Source organism: Tachypleus tridentatus, chromosome 8, assembly GCF_004210375.1.
Source record: "Tachypleus tridentatus isolate NWPU-2018 chromosome 8, ASM421037v1, whole genome shotgun sequence".
Taxonomy (NCBI): Eukaryota; Metazoa; Arthropoda; class Merostomata; order Xiphosura; family Limulidae; genus Tachypleus; species Tachypleus tridentatus.
The window spans coordinates 76,276,017-76,302,738 of record NC_134832.1 but is presented as its reverse complement, the minus strand read 5'-3'; the positions used below and the strand labels follow the sequence as shown (position 1 = coordinate 76,302,738).

Here is a 26,722-nt window from a genome sequence, read left to right as displayed (position 1 = left end):
CCACAGATAAAATAATTTGATCCAGATACAGAAATGTGAGAAAACCACTAATTGCTGAAACATACAACCAACACATGGGTGGAGTAGACATCATGGACTAGAAACTAGGAACCTATATGTATCCACACAAAAGTAACAAGTGGTATTTTACCATTTACCATCAGCTTAGAGAAGTAGCTCTTATTAACAGATATATAATATATTGTGCAGACTGCAAGAGCACAGTGAAAACCCAGTATCTTCAAGACTATTCAGAGATAAGATTATTCAAAAGTTGCTGGAGGGATATGTCAGCTAAGCCAAATGAAAAGGAAGACCAAGTACTGACAAAGGTCAGCGCTTGGTGGAAAAACATAGTATTGGACAATATGAGGACAAAAAGCACAAACCTGACTATACTGTTTGCAGCAATAGATACATAGCTGGATGGAAAAGAAAGCAGACTAATTATTTCTGCAAACAGTGTAATCTCCTCATGTGCTTTTTACCATGCCATGAGATACATCATAACAACAAAGACTATTGATGGGCTGCTGCACAAATTGTATACAATTTATAATAAATTATTGTGTTTTACATGGCACTTCTTTGTTGTGTATCAGAGTGTCTTCCTTTATTCCTGTTATTCTTATGTATTGAATTTAACGTATATAGTATTAGGTACAATCACTGAACATTTCAGGGACTTTTGTTGAGTTATTGCCGAGATATCATACTTTTAGTATTGATACCGTAATTAGTTGAAGTATCAAAGATATATATTCAGCGCCATAACAAACATTAAAATTTTTTATCAGTGCCGAAATGGTTAATGAAAAGTTTTCTCCTGTAGGCAGAAAATGTAATGATTTTCACAATACAAATAAAATTGCAAATACAAGGTCAAAAAAAATCAGACCCAGAATTTTAATCTGCATTTAATTATTTTGTTTAAAACAAATGCTGACAACATATATTACATGAAAAAAACATTTTAAATCTCAGCATTTAAGTAATAATTATACTTTTGAAGAAACTTGTGGAAGTAAATTCCAAATAATTTTTCATAATTTAATATACATTTTTTTTTCTGATGGTTGAGACTGAAAAATGATTAAAATATTTACCCACAAAGTATAGTTATAAATTACATTATAGCACTAAGACACTAACAATTTTTAAGTGATAAACAGCATTAGGGTTTCCCATCACTGCTTACCATTAAGGTCAACTGGATTTTCTGATCTGTCATTTGCTGTTTTCAAAATGTTCTTATATTTGCATATTTTATCCATCAAGGTTTGAACATCAAGATTGGAATCTTCATCTTTTCCCACCTTCTTATCATCTTCAGCTACAGCTTTAGCTAAGGTAGTGTTTTCTAAGTCAAGTTGAGCAACTCTATCCTGAAAGTTAAAAAGCCCAAACTCATTATATTGCAAAAACATCTGTATTTTAATACAAAAAAAAAACTTTGTATATTAGAATTATTCCATTAACAATTTTCATAAGATATGCTAAAAGTCTTAAATTACTACTTCTGTACTTGAATTTTTCCAAACTTTAAGCTTACTACCTGTAATAACCAAACAATGAGGTGTGTGTAATAGAGGCATTCACTTCAAGGGCAGAATAAAACTGAAGAGTATTCACATTCAAACCTCTTCTTGTAAAAATAAGTTTTGTGTAAAATAACATAATTTACAGTGTTTGATTTGTGTGGAAATTAACAGTTAAAAATGTGTTGAGAGAAAACGTTTTATAAAAAATTTCCAATACAGATTGAGAAACTACAATGAACATTTTAAACTCGTACGTTTCCAAATTACAAATTTACTTTGAAAGATTATTAGAAATAAAGGTTAGCTTATAAAATGAAACTATATTAAAGACTATGAATAAAAACATATATAACAATTATGTAATTTACAAAATTCAGAGGCAATGTACAAACTAAAAGATATAAAAAAAAAGTATAATTCAGAACATTTGTATGAATCTACAGTAAACAAATATATTTAATATTGAGACAAGTAAATGCAGAAGTGCCTGCTTAACCTTCACAAAAGTTAATATTTTCCAACAATGAAAACATTGGACAACAAAAAAATTACTAATGGAAAAAACACTAAATTATTCAGGATAATTTGATGATGCTGATTTCAAAAATGTAGGTAGAGCATTTGTTCATAACTCTAGATTTTGAGTTATCATAACATCTCAATATTTTTCAACACTATGGGAAATACCATGCAATTAACTCAGGACAAGAGATTTATGCTGTGAAATTAAGTTTACTTGGACACTTTAATGGGTAAAAGGCATACACTTTTGATAACCTCAAACACCAAATGTATTGATGTAAAATTCCAAACATACTGTTTATATATGCACTTTATTTCTGATATAACTGTAGCAAATTGCATCACTTTTGTTTTATTCCCATGGCTCTGGCTAGGAATCATGAAATCCTCACATGCTCAGTTTCCTAGACTGTTTGTTTGTTTTTGAATTTTGCGCAAAGCTACACAAGGGCTATCTGCACTAGCTGTCCCTAATTTAGCAGTTGTAGACTAGAGAGAAGGCAGCTAGTCATCACCATCCACTGCTAACTCTTGGGCTACTCTTTTACCAATGAATAGTGGGATTGACTGTAACATTATAATGCTCCCACAGCTGAAAGGGCGAGCATGTTTGGTGTGATCAGGATTCGAGCCTGCGACCCTCAGATTACAAGTCAAATGCCTTAACCAATCTGGCCATAAACATTCAAGAACTTACTTGGTTGGCAGGTATTTTTTTTAAATCTAACAAGCCTCTAAGGGACTTGAAGGACTACCACTGAAGGAATGCTCAGAAACCATTTTCCCTCACCCCACTAAGAATATTAGTTTATTCTTCTTATGGAAGAATTTATTAAACTAGCAGCTTTGATTTTAATTCACTCAGATAAGATTTAGTTATGGTTAAATATTTATTGACTCATGATTTATTTAGTAGATAATTATGGCTAGAGTGTGAAGCAAGTATTGCTAATGAATGAATCACCCCAAAGCAATCAGGAAAACTATAAATGTCTAAAGCTGAGAACAGCAAGTCCCTATAAAGAAGTGGAAGGTTCAATAATGTTCAACATTTGAAAAGTTCCTAATTTGAGCATAAAAAGAGCAGAGTCAGATGCCTCTCTCACAGTTGTTTCTCACTCACTCAGTTGGCCACTTTGCCTCACTCTGTGCAAAGTCAAAACAAAGTATGATCTTCTTCCTTGTACCATACCCAATATATAAGATTTCAGTATCTTCTATAAATTAATTCTCCAAAAATAAATTCTTTGACATATTTTAGAATAACTAGTAGAATAATTTTAGATATGAATAAAATCCAAGTATTCAAGATATCAAAATAACTTTACTACAGATAAATATTGATAGTATTCCTGTGTCTAAGAGTACCAACAGTCAGTACTAGGTAAGCTTGATAAACCATTTGACATTGATTTGTATAATCATGTGAAAAACCTGGAAATTTTTACTTCTTGACCAATTTCATTGGTTTCTTTTGGATTTCATACAAAACTACAATATGGCTAGACAGAAAGCCACTAATCAACACTATCCACCATCAACGTCTGCACTATTCTTTTACCAACAAATAATGGGATTGATTTTCACATATAACACCACCATAGCTGAAAGAGATAGCATGTTTGGTGATATAAATTAGAACCTGCATCCCTCAGATTATGCATCAAGCACCTTAACTACTAAACCAAGCCAGGCCTTGATTTTATTAGAGAAAACAGAACCTGCAAACTTTAGATTGTGTGCCAAGCACCCTAACTACTAGGCCTTTATATTAGCAGAGAAAATAGTTGACTTAAACAAAATAGTGTTATTTTCAAAAGCTAAAATTTTGAATTTGAAATATCAGTACTGATTTGTGTTGCACCTGCAACAGCTTCCATTAAGAATGTGAAATCAGATACAGGGTTTTCATCATGTGAAACATCCACACAGCATGGTGTTTGGGCTGTAAGAATTACATTACCAGAGGAAAATACACTTCTACACATAGATGTCTCTCTGGTGGTCAATGAAAAAATATCACCTTGGACTTTCACCCCTGACACTCACAGATATAAGAATGGTGATCCAGTTTGCTTTCAACTGCATGCACCAAGTTTGTTTAGGAGTTACAAGGTGCTTAACCCTTTGTCAAAATGGTTGGTATAATATACACAAGTTTAAATTTGCCCATGTTAAATATTCATACTATAACTTTTTAATTCAGTAAGTGCATCTTCACAAAATTTGATATACCTTGAGTAAGCATCACATCTTTTGTATGCAATAAATCAAGCTTTTTGAAGAATGTTTTGAATTTGTTTTGTTACTAGTCTAAGTAGAAGTGATTTTTGTCATGTGATTAAAAATACCATTTTTCATCCCAAAAATCTCAAATTTCTTTTCTGTAATATTTAAAATCTCCTAAATACATTTCAAACATTTGTTTTCAGTAAAACTGTATCTTATCAATTATTTAACAATATACTTGGGTCTTTAGCTTGTAGAAAAATACCAAAAATATATTAAAAAAACTTGTTATAAAATTAGAAAAAGCAGCTGTGCTATTTTTCTGATATTATTGGTCATAAAGTTTCAAAGTACTTCCCTTATGAGTTTCAACTGCTAAACACTTCACATTTACTTTCTGTGCTTATTTTACTGTCAATGTTAAACCACTTGTTTCAACATATTTTTTATGTGATATCACCTTAATATGATATCCCTTAAAGTGGCAAAGCATGCAGGAAAAGATATTTGACTAAACCCCTGCTCCAAGAACAGGATATATAACATATTGGATTAAATATCCTAAAATGTATTTTTGGAAAATTTAGAGTTATCACACTGCACTTAGAATCAGTGAAAACATTTACGCTGACAACAGTATGTGCAATTTGTCTGCTTAAGTATGTATGTATCCTACAGCAGAGATGCCACCTATTTCAAATGATTGAGCCTAATGACTGTACACAGAGCCCTTTATCATTTGCGGCTACTAAGCCTGACCAATGTCTCTAAGCTGTAGTTTTGGTTTTAGCACAGCCATATGTTTTCGCTATATCAGAGTCTGGGAACATTTTTCTGAATAGATGTCCTGCATGTTCAGCTACAGCTAGGGGTAAATTATGAGCAATGACAAATTGCGTGAACATCTCTTCTGCATTTATGGTTTCATATTCTGAGTCATTGCTTTTATTCTCTACAAGACAAAGACCAATCAGCCAGAATTATCACAGAAGTCCTTCAGGATAGAGTTGGTTGCTTCTCTTCTTGAGCCTCTACTTCATAACAGAACTGGTCCTTCTGGTATTCCACTTACAACATCTGCACAAAACTATCCTCCGAGACTCAACTCTTGACAAAAATTAACCAATACATGTTAAAGATAAAACGATGCAGGCCGTGCCTTAGAGACAACAGGATACTCACAAAGTGTACACTCTGTGATGTGTATCTTTGTACAAAACACATTATACAGTATCATTCCAGTAATACTCTCCAAAGATAAATTTTTACTTAGTGCATAACCAAAACTGCTGAGATATCATAGCTGATTCATTTTGCACATTATACAGTAACAATAAATCTGTTTATGATAGTTTCACTGAAATATTGTTTATGCAATAATTAAAACAGCCTGCTATTTTAATTTTACAAATAGTTTTTCTCTTGCACTAAAAACTAGTTGTATTTTTCTCTGAATGCTAACGAATATCTTTGTTATGCAAATCTATGCATTTTAAATGCATTTGAATGTACAAGTTTCCTTTTTATAATGTTTTTGTCTGAAATATTTTTGTAAAAAATGTTTTCTTTCTTATTCGTACACTTGTATCTATGACACTCCCTCTCATTTTATAACTTTTCTGGGAAAGCTTGTGTATATTTTCTGAAAGTTCTCATTCTCAAACATTTGTATATAATTATGTATATCAGATTTTGGGCAACTTACAGATTTGTGTATTTTTCTATTATTTGTACACTTATGTGTACACTACCTGCTGTCATCTCCATTTTATACAATGTAAATACATCTATTTAGTTACGTGAATCCATACAACATACATAACCTCTTAACAACAGGCTTATCTTTTTTACATGATCTTGTAACTACCATGTACTTGTTGCTTATTCATAAAATTTAGCAATCTTTCAGTTTGCAGACAAAAATCAAACCTTTTACTAAAACTTTGTTGGTAATTGTATGAAGTCAAAGTATTGAATGCTTTACGTTCAGAGTGATTTTTAGGTTAAGATTGAAAATTCTTTCTTTCATCTGAAAATTGTCAAATTTCATTTTATAATCTCTAACATCCTAAGCAATAATCAAACACTTTATTTTTCAAAAAACTTTATATTGTATCTGTTATTTCTCTCTACCTCAACTTCTAAGGGTTAAATTCATTTCACTGACCTTGTAACCATCACAAAAAATTAGCAAGTATATCTAAGTTACCCTTTTTACTTTCTAGAATGATTGCAAACTGTAACAGGAAACCACAACTGTTTATCTAAGTGGCTTAAAGCTTTTAACAGTATACATTTCTTTAAAATTATAGTGTTTTATTGTCCTTTGAACCATGTCTAACTAATAATCATGTCAAATACATTGTAAATCACTTGGCAAACATCTACCCTTTTAAGTTTGTAGATTTTACGTGTTAAGTACTTTTATAATAATAGAGAATACAAATGAAAACAAGAAATGTAGTACTTATCTGGGTATTCCTTTTTTATGTTAACTGTTGATGAAACTTGACCCTACTATTTTTACACTAATGGTACTATTGCCATAAATCATTTTAATAATACACTTAAGCATACAAAACAACTGCATGGAAAAAAGTAAACAACGTCTTATAACTATCATAATTTTCTTCATTTTCAAACTGCAATACAATAAAAGTTTTTAAAACTTCAGCTAAGATCATCAATTATATTTTACCCCAGACAAGCCTTCAATTCATTATGTTATGTATTATGATTTCAAATAATCTAAAACTGAATTAAATCATAATTTAAATTTAGAAGTTAATTAAATGAAGAGATGTATCGAATTTATGTTTGCCAATAAGAGTGATACACAGTTTTCTTTCTCAATACAAATATATTTTAATATACAAACAACAAAAATGATTTATATAGAAAAGTTTTAAAAACTTACAAACAATATTTAGTCTTCTGTCCTAAATGGAATTTCCTTAATATCTTATTGAAGATTCATGATGAAGAAATTAATTCTGAGTTGATATAGGTACAATTAACATAATGAGGAGCTAGCTAGATCTACACACGTGAGATTTTCACAACTGAATTTATACGATGTCTTCACAGAAACACCAATATCAGAAGTTAAGCCACTGAAGTTAAATGGTTTGTAATGTTCAAAATCTATAAATGGACCTTGTTAAATATCTGTAGTTTCCCAATTAATAAGCATTTATCACAGTCATAACTATGAGGGTTTACAGCATACCAACTGTAGCAAACCAACAACATATATATACTGTCTCTTGGTGCATTGTTTTATAAGCATTAAGGCAAGGTTCTAGAAATTTCAGCTGGCCCAATCCCATGCTATTACTTATGTAAAACATATTATTGAGTCTTTTACCTGAGAATTTTCCAGAAATTAGGATAACAGGCAAGAAGTTTGCAATACACTGTTCACAATATAAATTACATTTCTAAATATATATGTAACTGAAACAAAAACAATATTAAAATAAATATAATAGTAGATCTGTTACACCTGTAAGAAAGAAATTTATAACTGGAGGTAAAATAGACAATTCTCTGTACAGAAAATAACATCATTAAAATTTTGGCTTTGTATTGGTTACAGATAATATAGAATAAAATGTCAGAGAAGACTACAGACAATTTGTAAAAAAAAGGATGGGACAAGTAAGCATGGCAAGGAAGTCCAATTTTCTAGTTCATAGCTCCATAAACAAACAAGATTGTAGGCTATAAAAGATATACTTTGACTAAGTCATATTTATATTATAATATACAAATTACATTAAATTATATACACCACAGAGGGAGTAGTAAATAAGTTAGAAGAAATTTTTGGAATGTTCTTGAATTATTTGCAAACGATCTGTCTACAATGTGTAATGTACTTACTATTAAATACTTTTGTTTCAGTTTAATATATGTTTATAAATGCATGCAACTTATACTGTTAGAAGTGTATTGTGAAAGTCTCACCTGTTTTCTAAGTTTATCATTACTCAAGTGTACAAATCAAGAATATATGTTTTACATTGTTGCCAGATGAACTTTTGATAACCTTGCCAAAACTTTATAATTCAACGTGCTAAGAAACAGTTTTCAGAATATTGTTGGATTGCTACTGTCAGTATACTATAAATTTCAGAAGCTATAATTGTGATTATTGCATGTTAATTGGATAATTACAGATATCTGACCAGAAACATTTATAGGTTTTGAACATTACAAACTTCAGATGTTAGTATTTTTATGGGGATATTAAATATTTTTGTTAGGAAATAAACTCGTGTTAAGAAGCTAGCTTCTTTATCGTCACAAGAAGTGTACCTGTGTATAAACACAATTAATTTGTTGATAAAGAATTCAGTTCAAAATAGAAGACTCAGTATTATTTGTAAGTTTGTAAAACTTTTGTACATAAATTATTTGTAATAACTGTTATTATAAATTGTATTGTTGTTTGCATAATAAAATGTACTTTGTTAAGAAAGAAAATTGTGTGTATCAATCTTGGTGGCAAATATCATAAATCTGATACATACTGACATTCAATAAACTTCTCAATTAAAATTAAAATTTCTGGCTATTTGAAATCATGATATGTTCACATACATAACATAATAAATAGGAGATTTGTCCAGGATAAACAATAATACGTGATACAACTGTTATTCGAATGTCTCAAAGGGAATGTCAACATCACAAACGCAGCCTCTTATACACCAGTTCTTAATATTGATGTTCTTAACCACAAGTATTTTACGTGACAAGAAAAACGGAGTTTTAAATTAGTTTTAAATATTACTTTTGAAATAAAGGAAAAAATAGCTTAAATAATATGAAATTTTGAATTATAATGTACATGAAAATAATAATTTCATTAAAATACACTGATGGTAAAATGGGTTAATTAAAGTTTGAAAGTAATGCAATAAAATGCACAGATATTTAAAAATAGTGCTGGCTCTTATAGGGATAAATTATCTCCATTTCCATCTAAACAATACCATGGAGGCTATGTGCAACAAGGTTTTCAACTCTTGCAAACAGTTTAAGAAACTTCATATGAAGTTAGAATCTAAAAGCTATGACCCTCCTGAATGGCAGCAAAAAAAATTAAAATAAGAAAGTGACAGTCACTTATAAATAATTTAATTACTGATATAGATAATATTTACAATTGATGATTTAATAAGTAACAAAACCAGGTTATAAAATCAAACTTTTTAAAGTAATAAAGAGAGTTGATAAGTAATAATACCTTCTTCTACACAGAATGCATTCATTTAAGACATTTGATACACACATAAAGCATAAATTTTAAATTTCATGTTCAAGTAATTTTGGCTTCATTCAAAGAATTTCAAATCACCTCTACAGCAATGAATATGATGATGAGTTAGAAAACATTCCATGTTCACTGTCCAAAATCACCAGCAAAATTCTTTTACATCCACCATCATCACCAGCTCAGTTAACCAACATTACAAAATAACTACAATGAAAATTTCATTTAGGACATGTTACTGTCTCCTGCACCTCATTTGTCAACAAGCATCTTTGAGGAGCCATATTCATTTAGAGATTCGTATATACATTATAGAAGAAAAATGTCCATGGATCAAGATATGCCCTCAAAAAATATCTATTCCCATACTTCTAAGAAATATCAGGGTAGCACCATCTTGCTCAGGTAAACTGCTTCACTCCTGGGAGAAATTATTTATAAAAATGAATAATTAGTTTGAGATAAAGTCATATACTTTCAGGACAAATGTCCCTAAGGAAATGATATTGATACATCTTTTGAAAATATAAATAGAGTCATTATTTTCATTTTATATTGTAACTATGAATGATAAGTATCACACTCTTTCGTTATACGTAAATGTTCAAATTAATTTCCCTTTAAGTTTAGAAAGTTCATAATTTTGTATGTTAGCAGAACTGTGAAAGCCATGGAAGAAATAATGAAATCTATTCATTGTTTCCAATTTTTTCTATTATTCCAGATACTTGGGTTTCAGTCATCACAAGTAGGAGCATCAAAATAAAACTTCACTTGTACAACATTAAAATCAGTCACAATTCGTTTTCACTAGGTTACATAATTATACAAATCCTCAATAGGTTTTTCTATTTCCAGGATATTTTGAAAGTTACCTGCAAGCAGAGTTAGAAGTAATAACGGTTACACTACAAAAGATTCAAACAAACTAAACTCATATGATGAGCAAGACTGATCACTTCGTACAAAGAAGTAGCTTAGTGAGGTAGACAACAGAATTACCAGAAGATATCATATTCCTACTGCAGACCATAAAAGGTACTGCCAACTTAGAAGTGAAATCATATGATCCAAAAATCCAAGAATGTGTCATACATAACTTAAAAAAGCAACAACTAAAAACTGATCACATACGTATTTTGGTCATATTTCACCACAAAATGTTTCAATCTCTAAGAGAGATACATGCTTGTCTACATATATATTTTAGTGTATTTAAAGAACTGGCTTTGGCATAATGAAACAAAAGGAATAATTAATTTTTTTAATAATATTGCTTATGGACAGTAATGGCTATACAAACAATTTTTTTTTTAAAAACAAAAACTATAGGAGTTTATTAGAGTAAACATTTATTTAAGTACTCTAAACTGTGTAATATCTGTGCATAAAGAATTAAATTTCATTTCTACTATTAACCCAGAAGCCATTGAAGATGCTGTTGATAAATTCCAAAGTCAAAAAGAGGCAACATCCTCTTTCAAAGTAGAAGCTGTGTTATTATATGACATTTTTAACTTTATAGTGTCATGATTATAATCAACAGAAAGAGCAGATTTCACTCATGAAAGTCATTAATGTAATAAGAAATATACTTAGACATCAATTTTCAAACTGGGGGAAATGAACCTAAGTCTGTTGTTTAGAGCAAAATCCCTAGCATTTGGCTATAGTTCCTCATGTTATACATTAGAATGATTAGATAGATAGTTAAACTACATTTAAATTTTAGTAAGTTATATATTATTTGTGTTTTAAAATTCATATTTGAAAAGTTGAATGATTTTTATGAGTATACTTTCTAGTTTCCTTTCTAAATAATAATAAACAAAGAAAAGTAAAAAAAAGAAGTAAAATTGAACTATAAGTGAAAAAGACTTAAAATTATGCATATGACACAAAGAACATATCTGAATGAGTTAAAAGGTACATACGTATTTCCATTTGTTAATTTTGGAAATTTCATTGCACAGTAGGTTGATGATAATAGTTCAGATTAGTGATATAGTGGAGAAAACAGAAAATATTAAACATTTATCTTGAAAAACTATTGCTATTCATTTAGATCCTGTAGATTATGCAAATGAAATGAGCAAACTGTAAGATAATGAATAGTATTTTTATGCTCAAAGTAAAAATTATCTTGCATGTGAATTATTTAGAGCATGAATGCACATAACCATGTTAAATCATTTTTTATTACAATAGTAGAAAGAATAAAAAATATGTAATTTAATTTTCTGAAACCATAAGCTTTCAGGAAAGTCCTTGTCAAACTTCAAACAATTGCATCCACAAGTTTCACTTATACAAAGACATTTAACAAGGGTTACATAAAACAGTGGTTGTCATCATGCAGTTAAAACAATTTTGAATATGCATGTCATGAAGTTGTTCAAAAAACATAAAAAAACCACAGCAATTATGAAGTTATAATGGAACAACAAGAGGGGAATGATCTTTGTACTTAACAGCATTGAAAAATAAAAGGATATAGAGAAATCTGAGGCACTTGAATACTCTAGAAAAATAACACAGAATAATTGTATTCTACTTATAGTAGCAAGGCACAATCTCTTGTAATAAATAAGAATCGATTGCAAAAGCCAGCAGGAATCACCAACTAAATGAGACTTCCAGTTACAGCCCCAATTCTACTGTTACATACCTCAAGCAGTTGGAGAAGAATGAAATGGACATTAATGCTATCCCATTTAAAGATATACTGGTCAAGTTTCTAGATGAAACATTTAAAGATTTCTGTGCAATAAGACTTTTGAAATGGGTTCTGGAAAGCTATCTTCCTCTACACTATGTTGATTATTTAAAAAATTCAGAGTGGAGTGGCTTGCTTTGGGCATTACAGCCTTATGAAGGACCCTTTAGAAATGGAAACTATGCTGCAGGGCTATGGTCACAATGCACTTGTAGCAGATAAGAGTTAATAAGAAAGTGGTTGATTGGTTGGTTGTTTGGCATTTCCGGTGCAAAGCAACTAGGCTATCTGTGCCAAAGAATTGGTAAAAAATTAAAAGTAAAATAATTAAAATTCATAAAAATGAATCACATTAAAACAAAAAAAACTCTAATTTTTGAATTAAAAACTTAAATACCATTAAAAAGCCCATAGGCTCTTAAAAAACTAAAAACATTTGTACGATGGACGATGTCACCATCACTAACGACACTGTCCAGCATCAGGGGTAAACCCTGGGACAAAACATGTTTAAAATGGTGCCATCATTGGGATTCATAATGATAGCATTAGTGTAAAATGTGGACTATTGTGACCTGAGTGTCACACAGACTACACATTAGTGCATCAGTCACAGATAAAGGAAAACAATGAGTCAAAAAACTGTGACCAATTCATAGTCTAGTTAGAACAACTTCCTTCAGATCCTTATGGAAACAAGACAGCCAAATTACAACAAAAGGTTTTATCTGGAAAAGCTTGTTTTTACATTGCTCACTCCAAGTCAACTGCCAAGTGGCACAGAATTGAATCTTGGATACAGGGCCATAGTCCATGTATGGAACAGGCACAACAGTGATAGTGTGTATGTGTTTTCTTATAACAAAGCTACATTGGGCTATCTGCTGTGTCTACTGAGGGGAATCAAACCTCTGATTTTCGTGTTGTAAGTCTGAAGAATTATTGTCATCCCAGCAAGCTCATTCTCATGAATACCAATGTTGTCTGGTATCCAGAAGAACTGGATAGAAGTAGATGTTAGAGAGAAATGGGCCAGTCGGTTTTGAATATTGGTGGGAACTAATAAGAAGCATTCCAGGGCCAGTAGAGAACTAAGCGAGTTGATATAAATACTATAATTTGAGTACTGCTTAGCTTCTATGTGATCCAGGGCAAAAGAAATGGCACATAGTTCAGTAGTGAACACAGAAATTGTAGAAGGGATTCTGTGTGCAACAACCAAACCATGGCAGAGCCCATAGAGTCACCAGATTTTGTACTATCTGTGTAATTCGGAATAGAAAGATGGTTCAAAAGATGTTTAGCAAATAAAAGATGGTTCTTCCAATCGGGAGCATCTGCTTTTCTCAGATGACTTAAAAAAGGTCACATTTGGGGATGGTAACAAGCCTTGGTGGGATAGACTGACCAATGGATACAGCAATGTTATCCAAGGATAGACTCAATTAATCAAACTGCACCTGGATAAAAATGCCAAAAGCAAAAATGACATATCGTTTGTTCTGAAAAAACATGGCCCAATGAGGAAGGGAAATGCAACACCAGGGGTATGCTGTGGTAAGGATTGATATTTTGAACTATACAGTAAAGATAGTTGTTAACGGCAAAGGTGTGGAGGAGGTTCACGAGACTCTCGTGTACAAACTCTGGACTGGGGAAGTGTAAAAAGCATCAGTGCAGAGCTAAAGCTGCTGATGATGAACAAGGTCCAGCAGCTTCAAGAATGAGGTGCTGACAGAGCCATTGACCAGAGACCCATAGTTCAGTTTCAATCTAACAAGAGTACGATATATCTTTAGCACAGAACATCGATATGCTCCCCAAGTGGTGGAAGAGAGAACACGGAGGATGTTCAGTGATCTTGTACATTTGACTAGTAGCTGCTTGATGTGTGGTATAAAGGTCAATTTATGGTCAATAATAAACCCCAAGAACTTTACTTCAGGAACCACAATTTCATTGACCCAGAGATCAGGATCAGAGTAAATACCCAATTGGCAGCAAAAGTGCATGCAAACAGTTTTAGAGAGAGAAGCTAAAACTGTTTGCAACAGTAAAGGGAGTTGTCCAGTGATGGCATTGATCTTTATACTGAAAAGTGAGACACTCGAAACAAAGCTCTGAGGGGATTACAAATTCCTGTATGAAAGAACAGGAGTGTCAAACCCACATGAACCTGAAATCCCCTGCTCATTAAAAATTGTTTAATAAAAATGGGCAAATGGCCATGCAATCCATAAAAGTGAAGGTCTCACAAAATACCGTACCTCCACATAGTATCATAAGCCTTCTCAGGGTCAAAGTAAACTGACACTAGATGTTGTTGCTTGAGAAATGCTTCTCTGATTGACATTTCAAGTCTAATCAGGTGATCCACGATGGAGTTCTATCACTCGAACCCACCCTAAGCAAGCCAGAGGAGGTTGTTTGATTCGAGGAACCAAACAAGATGAGCACTAACTGTCCTCTCTAAGGTCTTACAGATACAGCTTATCAAAGCAACTGGACAGTAGTTTGAAGGAATCTTGGGATCCTTCCCAGGCTTAGAGAAAAGCAGGACAATAGCCTGATGCCACACATCAGGAAAAACATTTTCCTGCCAGATCCATTCAAAAACAGCCAGAGGAACAGCAAGAGAAACAGAAGAGAGACAGTGCAGCATCTCATAGTGTGTATTATGAGGGCCAGTCAACATACTGCCAGACCAATCAAGAGCCAGTTTGAGATCCACCAGTGTAAAGGAATGATCAGTGCAAAAGGAAATATGCAATCGCTCTACCCAAGTCTTGATGGCTACAAAGGTGGAAGATGAAGCAGAAGTGCTAGATACTTAGCAACAGCTTTCACTGAGAATATCGGTGATGCTCAGGGCATCAGCTACTTCCTAGCCATCAGAAAGCAAGATCAGAAGGGGTTAGAATTATACTGCCCATTGATGTTCCGAACCTTGTCCCATATGACTTTGGAACTGGTGGTTAAAAACAGATGATGGCTATAAATTTAATCCAAGATTCTTTCTGGTTTTGTCGTCTTACCTACTGTGCATGTGCATGGGCCTGCTGAAAAATGATGCAGTTTCAAAGTGTAGGATACTAACAAAAAGTGTTCCAGGGCTATTTTTAAGCCTTCCACCATGAATGATGATACCATGGAAAACATGCTGAGGTTTTAGGAATACATTGAGCAGCTGCCTGGATAATACAGTCTGCTGCCATGCAGTCATCAATCAATGGCAGGATCAAATTCTGTGAGAGCAGTGAAAAAGGTCCAGCTGGCTTTATAACCTCATTGAAATAATAAAAAAAGTTAAGACAAGATTTCCTTTATGTCAATACATGTTGACATTTATATTGTGCAGATTTCACAACTTTTGTCAAATTTATAATAGTGCTAGTGTTACCTGTAATAAGTGCAGAGGAATCTTCAGCCATGGCCACTGTAAATAATTCTCTACAACAACAACATTCCACATTATATCTCTATAAGTCATGTCTTTACGTACATCCAATAGTCTTAACTAGATTTTATCTATTCTATAACACTCATTTTCTCTATTTCTATACTATTTCCACCAGGACATGCAGGTCAGGTAGCATCAACCATGGCCAGTCTCTCTCAAGATGACAGAAAAATGATCACTGCCCATGGGTTACTGTTAATTCTTGATGAAACGTGGGAGAATAGTGAAGGGGAGAAGATTGAGGGATCAACAGCAGTAAAAGAATGACTAGGTGGATGAAAATAAGTATAAGAAACAGAAAAGAGTGTATTCTGAGAGCATATGCTCTTTGGAGCAACACTTCCCATCAATATCAAAACCTCGTCAGAGAGGATTATATCCATTAAAATTCCCTAGGATTAAAAATAAAGACAGCAACTGTTTAACAAGAGCATCAAACCCTGACTGATTATAGATCTTTCCAGAAGAGAGATAGTGAGAACAAACATTAATGGTACGACCCAAGGAAATATGAATGGCTATGGCCTCCAAGGGTGTGTCGAGTGGCAAAGACAGGGTGGGCACATGCTGATCGACAAGCTGTGCCACCCTTCCATTCACTCATCCATCACACAACCTATCATTTCTGTACAAAGAAAACTGCTGAAAGGTGACTGTATTGACAGGTTTAAGAAATGTTTCCTGTAAGGGAAGCTATAAAGGATAGTAAAATCAATCAGTTCTTTCATGTCATCCAGATTAGAATGTAAACCTTGACAGTTCTACTGTATCAGTGTCCATTTTTACTTGCGTGTACATGATTTTGGGTGGATATCCATTCTGTTTCTGACCCTGTTTTTTTCTTTATTTTCTTTATTCAAGGGAGGTCTATCAAACTCCATGGATCCTGACCTGGGTTGTTTGGATAGGTCTCTGTCATTGGAAGAAGATTCCAGTGATTGAGGGCATGAACAAACGATCATTCTGCATCTCGGGGCTAGAGAAGAAGATGGACCCGAGGAAATGCCTGTACCCAGAGGTCAAAAGACTTTTCATATAGTCTACAGGAATTCACAGCCAAAGTGGTGTGTTAGGGTTGGACCTCTCAACCATCAGGATCCTCTCCTCCCCTTCACAGGTCGCCATGCAAGCAAACACATAGGTGGATATATAGATCCCAGGTCCCCTCACCACATACAGGAATCCACACTGAGGGGACTAAGAAGTAACAACATGAACTATAACAATGTGGTGAGGCTCCAAACTCATTTTAATCCAATATAATGAAATGAACCTCTTTATACATCATATACACCCACTGTGTAGGTGTGTGCATGTGCATTCTGTGTATATAAACACACATGTATACAAATCTGTCACAGAAAAGGGAGTTAATAAAAAGTGCAGTTCATTAGTTTTTAAAAAGTAATGGCACACAAAATATAAGCTGTTTTTGTCAATCATAAATGTTAAAGTATGAAAATTGCAGAAATGTAGTTGCAGTAAAATATTTTTGTAAATTAGATAATTTTTAAGTAAAAATTTGAAGTCATTTTGTCCTCAAGTGAAAAACAAATTACCTTTCAACCCTCTCAACATGAACTAAGTCAATTTGGCTAACAATTTAACCTATTTGTACTCATTTAAAGTCTTTATAGTTTTGATACTACTAACTTTTCATATAGTGTGAATATCTTCACAAAATTTTGCAGAATTTCAGTAAACATTACAAGTCTTTCAGATACAAAAAATCATTTTTGGTGATGTATTTTTAATAAACTAAAAAAGATTTGTCCATAAATATATTGATTACTTTTTCCCAAGTTTGCATGCACAGTGACCTGTTAAAATTAAAAATACTTTCCTTACACTTAAGAACTCTAAAATTTTATTTGTATAATCTCAAAGCCTCCTGAACAAATTACAAATGTTTGTTTTCAGGAAAACTATATTTTATCACTTATTTTCTCTACCCTAACTCTGTACAAGGTTGGTCAATTTCAGTGACCTTGTAACCACTAAAAAAAAAAAGAAAATTAAAATAAATCTAAATTACAATTTTTTTCTTTCTGGAATGACTTCAAATTGTAAGATAATTGTATTTATCCTAAGTAGCTTTAAACTCCCAACAGTATACATATATTAATATTTAAATGTTACTGTTCTAATGCTCTTTGAACCATGTCTGCATAATTAAAAGTTGTAAACCACTTGGGGAATGTGAAGCTCAGATTATACTACTGAATCACATTACTCACAAGCTACCTTTAGCTGCTCATGTGCATGCCTAGTGGAGCATTACTATTATTCATTTTATCTAATCTAGCCATAATTAACCAAAGGAGATCCCTACTTTTACATTTCAGTTACTTTTATAATAGTAAACAAAGAATAAACACTGTCTATCCTATAGCAATAAAGCTTGTACTAACAGAGAAAATCATAATTCTCTGATCAGAAAGCAGCATAATATAACACACATCTAATAGATGAAAACCTTGGTTTTTTTATTGGTTATACATAATATAATACCAGTAAAAGAGAGTGTTTAACAAATTCTGAAAGAAAGAATGTGATGGGTGGGGGTTTGACAAGAGTAATCTGATTTTATATATGATAGTGCTGCAAGGAATTTAAAATTATTAAAATTATGGTTTGTCTGAGCAGTGACAATTTAATAATTAGTAATTTATGTTAAATTTTGTACTTACTGACAAAGTGCTGAATCAAATAGAGAAGAAGAGTGCCTAGGAAAATATGTTACATTTTTCACACAAGGAAAAATTTAGGGTTTTTAAAAATATTGCCTTACAAAATTAAGACCTTAAAACTGATATATTATTAAAATATTGATAATTAGCTGTGATTTATGCTATAATAACTAATATAACATAAAAAAGTACTCTAATTAAATTTTGAATGTAATTCACTAAACTTCATGACATGCACAGTAAAGGATGCCTATGATGATAGAGTTAACCATAAAAGTATTATAAATTTTACCACTAATTTTTTTTTTTAAATACTAATAGTATGTTTAAGTGTAGATATGTCATTAACAGTCTGAGGCATATTCTAAATAAATCATTTTTCTGACAAATTGGAATTTTGTTTTGATATTGTAAAAACAAAAAACTTGGCTTCAATTTAATAATTTAGAACAAATATAAATTCCTCCAGTGGTACTTATCATTGTTACTAGTTGTCCAATCACTAGTAATTTAATTTGACTTCAGTAAAAATAGTAAATTTTGTACCTTATACCAAAGATTTATGAGCAAAATTAATAATTTAATCGAAATTATAATAATAACATACCTTCAACCGTTGAATAGCGACTTGATCCTTTTGTTTAAGGCGATCATAACTTCCAACAACTTCCGACAATTCTGAAACTCGAGACTCCAGACTAGCTATTCTTGCTTCACTAACAGCAGACAAGGCTTTCAGTTTTTCTTCTGCTTCACTGACTCGATGTTTCTCCTGTTCTACGGCCTGTTGATGACTTATCTGTGAAAGAAAAATTCACGTTTGAAACTGTATCCAACTTTTATTTTTCTAGTTCTTCTACTTTAAAATATTAAATCCTACAACTATTTTTATTTGCTTTATTAAAATAAATTCTATCAGAATAAGTGATGGACATATTCTACTCAACTTCACTTGACACTTTCACATTTTGACTTCTTCAGAAAATACTTGAGTTTTCTAAATTAATATACAAATATAAATAAAATTAGAAAAGAGAAAAACCAAAGATTTGGTCCAATAATGAATTTTGGATATATGACTCATTATATCTCATTTGGTCATAGATGTGGCTATACATTAACATTTTCTTTCAATGAAAATGTATTTTCCAATAGGTACTTACCTCTTCTTACACAAAGCTATCTCAATCCTCTTTCCACCATTAAAGCATTGCTAAAAAATGTTCACATACCTTACCAATTCCACTTTATTACTGAACAAGTACATGTGACTATTCTCCACCAATACTATTGCACCATGCATATTTGCACAGCTAGATCCAAGCTATTCTCATTAAATCCTCACTTTTTTAGCAGGACCTAAAAAAAATACTGCTCGTAGTCTTGCAAAACACCCTTTCTCTACAGAGAGCATTATACTCTAAACAGTAAATAATCTCTCTTTGGGGCATAGAATACCTGATAAAGCAACACCTGCCACTAAGTGGGATCCCACTAGAAGTGGTAAAAATATCTCTGAGAATAAATCAAACAAAATGAAGTGATAATATTTAAGTGAGCAGATGTATGTAGAATCACCACAGGATAGAGATGATACTCACCTGGGACAATACAGCTAGGTCATGCAGATAATGAGCAACAAGAGTGTTTGAAAGAGTCCAATGTATGGCAAAAATGAAAAGTCAATGGTATGTTGATATTATGAATTTAATGAAAAGAAACATTGTGAAGATGGCCTTTCATGGATAAGCATACACCAGCTTAATGAGTTGACAAACCCAACCATGAATAAAGATGGAAGGCAGAGATGTCTGGATGAACAATATCTAACCAAGGTTTATGGAGTACAGACTGAGATAGAGATAAGAATAGGAGAGGTTGTACAACTAAAGGTCAGAACAGTGGGAACCAGAGGCACTAGGAGGACTAGTCATGAAGTGGTTTGGACTCATGTCAGAACTCTGGGAAGGAGTCAGATAGCAGAATAAGCATGAATGAAATGACCCCTCCACAACCTTGACTGAATGAGTCTGCTTCCAGAGTTAGCAAGTGTGAAACAAGAGACCAAAAGAAAGGAAGTCTGGTGTTTCAGTGGGGCGCAAAATCATTAAGTGATCTTAGCTGAGAACACACATTAAAAGACTTGTGGATTGAAGAATGACTTTGTGGGGAGAGTCTTGTTGTGTCAATATAAACAATCTGCAATAAGATTCAAGGCACCAGGAACATGCCATGCTCAGACCACCATGTGGTTACTGTGGGCATATAAATGAAATCCATGGTCTGTAAGCACAGAGACCTATATTTGGTATACCTTTACTTGCTCATATAAGTGACAACTGCCAAGTTGTCAAGGTACATCATAATCACCCTTACCCTACAGGAGAGGGAGAAAGTGGGAAAACTCAACAGCCATAAGTTAAAAATGTGGATATGAAGAGAAAAAGTCTCCTCAGCTAACAAGAGAATGGAAATCTCCCAAGAATTAAGGTAAGTACCCCAACCCTCAAAAGATGTTTATATGAACAGATATAAATTTGGAAAAGGTGAAGAAAGTTGAACCCCTGGCTACAGTCTGGTCCCTGTATAGCCACCAAATCAGATTGGAAAGAAGGGTAAAAGGGTGGTCCAGGAATCCATTGATCAAGAAGTGCCCACTAAAGAAAGCTAACATGAGCTCAACCCAATGGAATGGGTTTCCAAGAAAGTTCACATCCCTAAAAGAGACAGAACCTTCTAAGCTGTGGGAGAATGTGAGATGAGGGATTTGTGAACTACTTATTCCATATTCTAAAGATAAATGGGATAAGATTGGGCCCATCTAAGGTTGGAATTGAAGGAAACTCCCAAATGAAAGAAGATATTAAGTGGGGGTTAAAAAAGAATTCTCCACCCATACCGCTTTTATAATTTTATAAGAGCAGACAAGTATAGTCTTCAGACTGTAAATGGGAAGAACAAGCAGGAGACGTTGTCCATATAATGACAAGTGTGAAGACCCATCAAGTAAAGCTGTTAGGCAAAAGTTCTTACCATTAGATAAAACACACAAGGAGTGAAGATTAGTCCAGATGGAGCACCACTTCCAGCTTTAAATTATTATCAATAATGGGGGTACTGTAAGGACAAATTCTGAATTGTAGAGTAAAAGGATAAAAATTGGTTTATAGTGTCAAGAATGTAGAAAATGGACCTTAACCAAAGCTCAGCCCTACAAAAAAAGAAACAAACACTTGAATGATGTAAAATGCAAAATAATTTTAGTCCTACACCAATGAAAATTATAAATTACATATTTAACAATGGAAAGAAAAATTATTCTGATAAAAATATAGATTACAAGTTATTAGTGTGATGGATACATAAATAACAAATTCTCTAAACACATCTAATTAACAAGGTACTTATTAATATCAAATTGACAAACCATTAAAATTTACGTAATCTAAAAATATATAATAATAATGAATGTATAAACTGACAAAAATACCTAAAAACAAAGTAATAATCAATATCTAACTTACAACAAATATAAATTAACTTAGATAATAAAAGATAAAAATAGCTAACTTACCAAATTATGAGCAATGATGACATGAAATACTTGAAATGTAAAGAAGGACAAAACCAAACAAAAATCAACTGAGCTGTGCCAACCACAGATTTTGCAACCAGGTGCAAAGTGTAAGATTCAGAAAACTTACCACTAATCCACTGGGAGATCTGGAAGCAACAGAAAAAAAAGAGAACAAGCCTTCACCAACATGAACATTGTGGAGGCACATTGACAAGAGCAGGAAAATTAGTAAAATCACCCTCATCTCATATGTACAAGAAAAACTGGATGTGCATTGACCACTGACATGAACAATTAGCTATTAAAAAAGGTTGTGGAAGATGAATTCTTCTGAAGAGATGTAGAATGTAACAGACCCAAATAAGATGATGTCAAGAAAAAGATAGTCAAAAATGTTTTCCCTTTTACTGAATTCTTTGTCAGGTTGAATGAGAAGAAATTGCTGGCCAAACATACAAATTTAGTTCTGTATCTCTTGTGCAAATAAAGTCAAACCCAATTTCTGTGAAGTCATACCAGTGGTGTTGTTGACTGTAACAGGATCTACCATAGCCAATACTTTGGATTGTAAATTCATATAAAGTTCTCTATAATTCAGTAGAAAAACAAATGCAAAAAAAAAAAAAAATGTTCACACAAATGCAAACAATGTAAAAGAAAACCATTGAAAAAATAACTGAAATGGCAAAGCACAATCATAAACACTAGCCTCATGCAATTAAAATGCACACAAACAAAGTTATGTCAACTGAAAGAGAAGACTGAACTGGTATAGCAAAGTGAGCTAGCTGTGCCAATAAAGTTGGTGCAATACTAACAGTGGAAAGTAGTCACATAATATGTACATGTTCAATAGAGGCACAAAATAGGTGGGGTACACAAACTCATGTACTGAGAATGAAGTTTTTTTTAGTAGTGCTTAGAGAGCAGAAAGATAAAGATAAATTTGTGCAAAGAGGAGGTAAAAATATATTGGAATCTATCATTATTTTTTAAATTTAATAAGAACAGATACTTCTGCATTAGTGAGCAGCCTTTCTCGTTCTCCAAAAGAATGCAGCATGTAACACTGTGAAACAATGCTTCACATCCTGAAGTCCCCCTCTTCTAAAAGTGTTATATGAATTGAGCTTGCTATTGCCATTTCTACCATTACCATCTGTGTTGTACAACTATACACAGAAGTAAAGTGTATTTAAACTAAATATAAAATATCTGTAATGATTACCAGTGTTTCCACTCTTTAATATCAGAGAAAATGCTATTACATTTAGAATTCAGTAGAAATCACCAGTGAGCTAGATGATGTAATACCAAATGTGTGAAAATCTACAAATAATATTATACCTGCATAATATTGTGAAATAACATTGATGAAAATGTTGATCACCCAATTCTTCACAAAATTAATATTTGATCAGGTCTCATAAAATTTAACTGAATAGTAAAATATAGGATAAGATCAAATTTTTGTCCCAATTCAAGTTAACATAGCAAAGAATAATAGTAAATATATTCCTCATTTTTTCTCATACATTAGTCTTATTTTAATGTCACATCCTTGGCTCCACAGCATATATTCCTAGAGGCTGATGTGTAAAGTTTGCCTGATTTACCAAACTGTATATAGAGTGCTTTTCAGTAAATAGTAGTAAACACTTGACATTTACAAGATGAAGTCTATGTACTATTTTACAAGCAGAGCAAGCTGTTTTCTTAGTGAGTTGTACATATTTTACTTTCTATAATGTTCTTTTATTATGGAAAGTTCATGACTACTTTAAAAATGAATAGCACATTTTTACAATTAAAAATGCTATCCATGTACTGTTGTTGGGTTAAGGCAGAGGTCACCAAATTATGGCCCATGGGCCGGATACGGCCCTCGAGGTCATTTTGTCCGGCCCACCAGCAGCTAGCCATTTGGAAATAAAAAGTGAAATTTCATCAAATAAGAAAATCCTTCTTTTGTCCTTGCTGCCTGTTTATTCGTATCGAGGCACATATCTACGAAAGTATTAGGATTTCAAAAACAAATACAGACTTAACCCTCGTCTTGTAAATTCAGCGGCCTAGGGTTACCACTTCAGCAAGCTCATTTCTCTTAGTAGTCGGGTTATGTGCTTTTGTAACTCGTTCTAAGATAAGTGATGTGGCAAATGTACATTTCAATACATTTTGTTTGTGCATTCTTGGACCAGTACAATACTTTTCTCACAGCATTCTGTTTTTCATTTTCAGATCCTGTTTTTTTTCACCCATCATTATGGCTGCTTTTAAAAGAAGAAAAGTGGACTCTGAATGTTGTGCTTTCAATGAAGAATGGGGAGAAAAGTACTTCTTTGTGGAAACAAAAGAATCAAAAGGCTACTTGTGTGATATGCACCGAAAGTGTTGCCATTTTCAAAGAGTACAATCTTCGGCATCACTATGAAACAAAACATCTATCAACATGTTTAAAATTTTCAGGAAAGTTCCATTCTGAGAAATTTGAATCCATGAAACGTGTTTTTGAATCTCAAAAGAATCTCTTCATGAGAAAGTTTGCTGAAAATGAATCTGTAACTCGTACAAGTTACAAAATAGAGCATAGGATGGCAGAGCGAGGATAACCTTTTACTGATGGCAACTTCATCAAAGAATGTATGATGGAAGCAGCAAATAAGCTGTGTCCTGAAAAAGCCAATTGCTTTGAAGGTATCAGACTTTCAGCAACTTCAGTTGTACAGAGAGCAGAAGATTTTGGAGAGAACATTGCATTACAGATACGTCAAAAAGCTAGAAACTTCCTATGGTATTCTCTGGCACTGGATGAGACTACTGATCTCTCGAGTACGTCACAACTTCTTGTGTTCATTCGTGGAGTTAATTTGGACTTTCAGATCACAGACAAGTTGGCATCAGTTTGCATCATGCACAGAGGAACAACTGGAGAAGACATTTTCATGGAAGTGCATAAAACTTTGCAAGACTGTTATATAACCTTCAGTGGAATCAGCTTAGAGGTGTAACAGTTGATGGAAGTAAAAACATGGCTGAAGTAAAGAAGGGTCTGGTGAGGCTGATCAGGAAACAGGTGGAAGATCTTCAACTCCCAAGTGCTCTGTTCATACACTGCATCATACATAAGCAAGCACTCTATGGAAAAGACTTAGATATTTCTTGCGTACTGAAACCAGTAATTTCTGCAGTGAACTTCATTTGGGGTCATACACTTAATCATCACCAATTCAAGGCATTTCTTGAAAAAATTGATTTGGATTTCTGTGACTTGCCTAATCACACAGCGGTAAGGTGGCTCAGCTGTGGTAAAGTCTTGCCTCGTTCTTATAAGCTGAGAAGAGAAATAGACATATTTCTTATCGAGAAATATAGAGCCATTCCACTTCTGTGGGATCCAACCTAGTTGTCAAAGTTGTCATTTTTGGTTGACATCATGTCCCACATGAATGAATTGAACTTGAAACTTCAGGGGAAGAATAACCTTGTCTGTGATCTCTATAGAATCATTAAAGGATTTCCGAGAAAGCTGTCATTGTTTGAAGCACATTTGGAAGGAGGAAACCTCTCCCATTTTCAGTGTTTCAGAGAGTTTCATGCTGGAATCACAGAAGATGTCAAACTGGAGTTTCAGAATCCTTTTGATTGTGTCATTGATGACATGCCAGTGGAACTTCAGCTGGAGGTCATCGATTTGCAAGGAAATGACTTGTTGAAAGCAAAACATGGAGATGGGTATTGAATTTTACAGCTGCATACTTGAAGATGGTTTTCCAAAGCTAAGCAGTTCACATCTGGTATGGCATCAGTGTTCGGAACAACTTATGTTTGTAAACAAGCATTTTCAAAATTGAAGTATGTGAAGTCGGTACATCGATTAAAGTTGACTTATGAACATTTGAAAGTAATTCTAACGATTAAATGCAGCAATTCAAAACCAAATATTGAAGATATTTTGAAAGTCAAATGCCAATTTCATAAATTTCACTAACTTTTTTGCAGCTTAGTGAAATTCAGATATGTACTCACTATGTGCAATGTGACAATTGTTTTTGCTAATGTCACCTTCTTTGATAACCTTTTGGTAACTAAAAATGTTGGTTGTATTTCTGTTATTATATGTATTATATGTGTGTATTGCATGCTACTCCCACATGGCTAATGTGACATCCTAAACTTAGTGTTAAGTCTTTTACAGAGAACTTTCATTCCAGCTTATGAGTATTGAGCATAATGATCATGGGCCCACACTTGTCATTCCCAAAGTAATCTGTCCCCTTGTGAAAAAGGTTTGGTGGCCCCTGGGTTAAGGTAAGCTTTTGGCTATTTTTCATTAAATACTACTTTTCCAACAGCTATATTAAATAATTAATGTATACTTGAGTGACTGAGGTTTTTAGCTGTATTTCCAAAGATGCAGATGACATGTGCCTTTTTAAATAATTTTTCACAAATTTTGTTAAACACAGTTATAAATTTATTCACATATTTGGCACAATCTTCAAACAGCTTTAATAAAATTGCACATTTAGGATAAACCTTCATTTCAGTCATCTGCTGTTTTAGCTCCAGTAGCATAGGTGGTGTTTCACTGGCCTTTTCTTTTGACACATCAAGTTCTTTCTTAACTTTTGTGAGGTCACTCTTTAGTTCCTTAAGCTTTTTCTTGTAAGTTTCTACATTATTTACGTTTTTTGTTTCTTTCC

At 32.9% G+C, this 26,722-nt stretch overlaps 1 protein-coding gene across 1 annotated transcript in view; it reads right to left on the bottom strand.

The window, feature by feature from the left end:
* The window catches only part of LOC143222716 (GRIP and coiled-coil domain-containing protein 1-like), a 95,336-nt gene that overhangs the window by 10,802 nt on the left and 57,812 nt on the right, over window positions 1-26,722 (bottom strand). Inside the window, 3 exon segments of the mRNA XM_076449614.1 lie at window positions 1,199-1,385; window positions 19,047-19,238; window positions 26,556-26,722. Coding sequence (XP_076305729.1) covers window positions 1,199-1,385; window positions 19,047-19,238; window positions 26,556-26,722 — 546 coding nt within the window.